Source organism: Musca autumnalis, unplaced genomic scaffold (assembly GCF_047663935.1).
Source record: "Musca autumnalis isolate F117 unplaced genomic scaffold, ASM4766393v1 scaffold_5, whole genome shotgun sequence".
In the NCBI taxonomy this organism is placed as follows: domain Eukaryota; kingdom Metazoa; phylum Arthropoda; class Insecta; order Diptera; family Muscidae; genus Musca; species Musca autumnalis.
The window spans coordinates 86,150,696-86,156,794 of NW_027412088.1; the positions used below are offsets into that span (position 1 = coordinate 86,150,696).

Here is a 6,099-nt window from a genome sequence, read left to right on the forward strand (position 1 = left end):
AGTTTTTACTTTTTTTTACCAAAATTACACAAATATCGAAGCGATTATAAAAGAGTAGCAGAAAAGGAGATTCATGTGCAGGTATTCTGAAAGTTTACGTCTGGGCATAACATAAATAGGGAGCCAATTTTCGCCCTTTTGAATTTCTGGCATATATTCTACACAATATACCTTTAATCCTTGCATTTCAAATGTATTCCGTATTCGAAAATATTACGTATAACACTCCGACTATGATTTTAAAATTTGACGTCTCATAGCTTCCCAATGGAGGTGTCGTTTTGGTCTTTTTTTATTATAGAATTATAAACTAATTTGAAAGTATGTCCTGCCTATCGAACTAGTAAACTCCCACTTCCTTAAGGACAAATCCTATTAAAGTGGCATCTTTCCTGAACTTGTTGTTAGAGGCCGAGTCATATTAGCAGACATTATGCACAAATACAAGAAAAACCTACTACACCAACTTCCGTTTCTTGCAGTTCTCTGCCTACACTAAGCAAGTAAAGGCTATCAACCTATGATATATCTAAAGCTCAGTAAACGAAGATCCCTAATAGATTTTTCAGAACATCCTTTATAAATCATTTATTATTTTCCTTCATTTCTCATGAAACTAAAAATTGTATTTTCGCAATTTCCATTATTACTTCCTTCTTGCAGCGGGTGCAGCTCTAAACGGTTTACGCCTTGACTTGGCATCGACTATTAATACCGATTGACGTTTTAAGAAGTTGCGGGATGGCACCTCACTTTCTTCTTCATTACCAACAGCAGCTTGAAATGAAAGGGAGAACAATAATAAAATATTGTAACAAATTATGAGCGTTTCAGTCTTTGTAATGCTTACCCGCAACTGGTGCTTGTTCGGGGGATGATGATAAAGTTCCAGTAGCCCTTTGAGTTCTACCGGCCAATAAATTATAGTAACACATTGGCATGGCGGCTGGCTTTTCATTTTCATGTACTGAGGGGCTTTTGGGTGGCTGCAGGGCCATCATGAATTCTTCCTCCTAAGACATGAAAAGAAATATCATTTTAATAATTATAAGAAGAGAAGTGTGTGAACTCTTCCAAAACTTACACTTATGTCCAAATCTAATTTGTCAGCTGATAATTCTTGGGGCAATTTATTCAATTCTTGGCATTTCTCTAATTTATATTTTAAAATCTTAAAGAAATTGATTCATCTTTTAATTAAATACTTTTCACATTTTGTCTATGTTTCAAATAACCTGTATCAAATCTCTATCCTCTGCCTTGTGTACCAAGAAATCTGGCAACTCTTGCACTTGAATGCTGACATCTTTGTCTTTAAGTTCCACTTTCGTTTCATTTACCTCTTGTAGCTTATAAATCATTTCACACAATCGATCCTTGATGAATTTCAAAACATCCATAGTTTTCTCGGCCGATTCCAAATTTTTCTCACGTTCAATTTCATAATCGGCTATTTGACTCTTGATATTTTCAATGACTTCTTGATTACTAAAAATTGCAAAGCAAATTATTAAGCTTTCTTCACATGCAATATGTAGGACTCACACTTCTTTCTCTTTTACATCTGAAAACTTGGATGACTCCAATTCTTTGGTCAGACTTTCCCTCAACTGTTCCAAGCTGTTCTTCTCTGCCTCGGCAGCAGCTCTTAGGTAATTTAAACGCAAAGCCGACTCTTTCTGCGAAGAGAAACGTTCAAATACCTCATGTGGTGATGTGGCTCCTGAGACTTCCATTAGATTCTTGAAAAGTTCCTCCATACCACCAGTTACATTCTTCAGCTGAGAATTTTCATCTTCTTCAGTCTCAGTTTTGCCCGTGTGCTGTTCTCCTGAACCCGAACCAATACTGTCCTGATGATGTACCGTCTTACCTTCAAAGAACAATTTACGCCCAATACGTTCCAATTCCAGTTTACGTTGCTCCACCAATTTACGAAACTCCATGGCTTGTCGTTCGCGTGTCTTTTGTGAGATATTTGCCTGATGTTCTTGACGTTGAAGTATTACCTTGGCTGAATCACGCATTTCAATGGCTTCATTGTGGATTTCCTATTAGGAGATTTGAAATATAATTTCGGCAGAAACTATTTTATGGTCTCTGTAATACCTGCAGACGATTGATTTCCTGTTGCTGCTCGCTCAAGGCAACTTCCAATTCTCGTAGGCTCTTTTCAAAGCGCTCAGCATCATTCATTAGGGAGGCTTCAATGGAACGATACTTTTTGCGAATGTGTTCTGCTTCCATCCACTGGACATTGGTACGATGAATTTGATTTTCCAATTGACAGACCAACTGAAATGTGAAAAAGGGAAAGTAAAGCAAAAGCTAACATAAACTAGGAAAAAAGTATCAGTCGGCTTTGCCCTTAGCCTGTGTGAATTGAAACTTACATCTATGGGCAGATCCACTGCCGGTTACACAATCAATAATTGTGTATTTCGGAGGTTTTCCGATTTTGTGGCCCATTTTAGACGTACGACATGCCGACAAAATATATATTTGGATTAAAGATCAAAAGTGTTGCGTAGAAGGTACCTGAAGGAATGCATCGGCATGATCTATATGGATCTTATTTTGGGAGTCATTTTTTCGATAGATAGCGCGCCCTCCAGTCACTTTAGCTAATCAACGTACATCTTAGAGGATTTGGACCACTACGTAAGGAAGCATGGACTTGCCCATGAAAAACATAATATCCTTGTGGCCCTGGAGTAGCATCGGAATAAATTGCAAGAGGATAATCGAACAGACCGTGAACGGCACTTAAACATAAATGTTGAAGTTTTGTGAGGGAGGTACCCTAAGGACAAGATCGACCATTTGGACCATTTTCAAAGTTAAACTACATTTGGACATAATATTAGGACATTCCATGTTTGGACCAAATCGGTTGCTCCGTTCAACCGATATAGCACGTACCATTTTAGTCAAAAGTTTGGAATTTTTGTGGGAAAGGTACACCAAGGAGTGGACTGAAATGGCTCATCTTCGAACTTATACTAAGTTTGATCAAATTATTACGAAAGCCAAATTATGGACCGAATGGGCTGATCCATTCGAGAGTTATCGCGCGCTCCAGCCCCTACACATGGTTCCATAGGTGCTTTTCACAACTTTTTGGCTATTTTCTCAGGATGTATAGACTTAACAAGTGGATACAACAATGCGATTTTGGAGCAGCTCCTAAACGACACTTTTCCGAAATTTTGTGTGGGAGGTACCCGAAGGAGTGAACCGATATAGTCCATATTCGAAATTTATATAGAAGATTCACAGAAATATTTTAAAGCGCAAAGTATGGACCAACTCGGTTACTGCCTTCGAGAGTTATTGTGCGCACCATTTTAGCAACAAATTTTTAACTTATATGGGGGAGGTATCGGAAGATGTGGGCCGATATTGGCCATCTACATACTTATACTAAGTTTGGACAAAATATCACGAAGGCCAAATTTTGGACCGAATCGACTGATCTGTTGGAGACACATGAGTTGTTTCAGCCTTCGATCTGTTTTCTTAGGAAGTGTGGATTTGCCGCTAAAAAACCGTGTATCGCCGTAATGGGGGCATGTTATGTGCACAATTTTTCCGAACATCTTTGAATATTTGGATGGAGGGTACCTGAAGGAGTGGACCGATACGGCTCGTCTACGAATTTAAGCTAAGTTTTGACAAAACATTACGTAGGCCAAATATTGGACCAATCCGATCGAGAGTTATCGCGCGCTTCAGTCAGCCAGACAGACGGACGGACATTGCTAAATCGACTCCAAATTGTCTCAAACTGATTTCGTCCAAAAGTACTTGGGGTCTTAAACTATTATTTCTATGAGGCCTATTTTGCCCTCATGAAAGTTAGCATAATGCTGAGGGTATAAAAAGTGGGCCCGGACATAACTGCCAAAATGATTTTGGACTTACATATGTCCTTCCTTGAAATCTGACATCGCTCCCAAAAATTAGACATTGGCCCCAATCAAAATCCAGTTGTCTGTTTCATCCCTCTGCCCTTAAATATTTCATAAAGCAAAGATGATTTTGAAAGCATAGCCGACTTTTTTATCTGTTCAAGGGTTGGAGTCTAAATTTGTAATGGAATTTTTACTGTGTCGGAATAAAGTATATATAAATATACCCCAGCCACTTCAAACCTTATATAAACCCGTGGATTTCCCTTTCATCAACGACTTTCGACTTACCTTACGATTATTATCTTCCTCCAATGTCTCAGGCGGTTTTTCACCCAAATTTTGTTCCTGGGCCTCTTTGTTGGCCACCAGCTCACGATACTGTTCCATTAATTTGGCAAAATGTTGCTTGCGACATTTAAAACGATGCCTCAACAAATCCAATTGTTTACGATTTTCCGTGATTTTCAAATCCGTTAAGAAAATGGCATCATCAACATTTTTTGCACCAATTGGATAACTAACTTTACCCACAACAATTGTGGGTAATGCTGAACTAGTTTTCCTCACTTTTTCTCCTGGCACTGCCACAGCAGTGGTTGCTGGAGTTTCTTTCATTATGAAGGAACGTTGCAAAGGATTGCGTAGACGACCACATTTTATTGTTAATTCTTTGATTTCCTTCTTGAGAGTAGAGATTGTGTCACAATTGATGCGATTTTGTTTCTGCCACTCAGCCAGATTGGCGGTCTTTTGACCCTCTGTCCGATAATTACATACGCATGTTATTTTAAGAAGAGTTCAAATAAGCAAATAAAGTGAAACATACCTGCCAGTAAAATACGTTTCTTAATTTCAGCAATTTTCTGATTGATATCAACTTTATCAGTGTCCATTTTTTCCGTAAAAGTTTTTTGTCCGATGACACTACTATTAAATCGTGGCACTTGCATAAAATGGTTTATTCCATTCATCGATTTTTCAGTAGCCAAACATTTATAAAGACCAAGACAACGGTTGCTATAAACAATTCGATGAAATGACGCTTCAGGAGTTAAGTGGAAACGTTTGTTTATTTTTGTCTACGTTGCCGGCATGACTACGATTATATGCTATGCAGGGAGTTTATTCAGAATCAAGCTGTAAGCACTAATAGAAGGTGGAGATTTGTTAAGGAATGAGTAAAGATAATCCACCCTGAGAAAAACTTAAAAACCCACGGTAGCGCCCTTTCTAAAACGAAGTGATGAGGGCGCACATACACATGCTTATATATTTCCGTAATATCTTTTCATTTAGAAATAGTGAAACTACTTTAAAAAAATTCGTCCACGTTTCCCACAGTTTTTAGTTATATTTACCAAATTGGTAACAATGCAAGAATATAGTCCAAGTGACCACTTGCTACATGGAAAATTTGTAAATAGACTTAAGTTAAATTTTAAGGTAACATATTTAGGTCCATGCAATTATACCCTCCACCATAATATGGAGGGTATAATTAAAATTGTAAATCCGTTTGTAACACATCGACATTGAAGCGACATGAACGATTTTTGTTACATGGATTGAGAAAAAATTCCCCTTCTCAAATCTGTTCGAGATAATAATTTTGGTTATTGCGCGTAAAAGTTATGGCCGTTTCAATTCTGATTATAAGGAAAAATATTATAACAAGTAAAAAAGTATCAATCGGCTTTGCAGAGAGATATACGCTCAGTCTGTATGAATTGAAACGTCCATATATTGACAATATCGAAACTACGGATTATGGATTTTGTAGCCTTTTTTGAAATTTGCCAACAACAAATATATTTGGTTTGGAGCTCTAAAGTGTTGTGGAGGATGTACTTTAAGGAATGGACCGACATAGTCAATTTCGGAAGTGCATCTTATTTTGGTATTCATTCCTTTTGAAAAATTTTGTGGCCACCAGTCATTTCAGTTGGTCACCGTATAACTTAGATGTTTTGGAGCACGATGTCAGGAAGCATGGACTTTTCCACGAAAAACAGAAAATCGCTTAAACAGGACCACAAAGAGAAGCATCGGTACAATTTTCAAAGGTTCTTCGAACAGTTGTTACAACAAAGTTACAGCAAAGATAAAGGCGATTCGAAAGCAGGACTTAAACTGTATTTTTCCGAAATTGTGTGTGGGAGGTACCTGAATGAATTGACATATATAG

At 37.7% G+C, this 6,099-nt stretch overlaps 1 protein-coding gene across 1 annotated transcript; it reads right to left on the reverse strand.

Annotated features, from left to right (window-relative positions):
* Nucleotides 1-559: 559 nt before the first annotated feature.
* On the reverse strand, nt 560-4,917 carry CCDC151 (Coiled-coil domain containing protein 151). The gene is made up of 8 exons (XM_073989457.1): nt 4,741-4,917; nt 4,203-4,672; nt 2,110-2,295; nt 1,546-2,051; nt 1,236-1,488; nt 1,085-1,171; nt 851-1,013; nt 560-777 (listed from the first exon to the last, which is right to left on the reverse strand). Exons 1-8 carry the CDS (start codon nt 4,883-4,885, stop codon nt 647-649), a joined length of 1,941 nt encoding a protein of 646 aa, XP_073845558.1. The 5' UTR covers nt 4,886-4,917; the 3' UTR covers nt 560-646.
* Between the last annotated feature and the right edge of the window lie 1,182 nt (nt 4,918-6,099).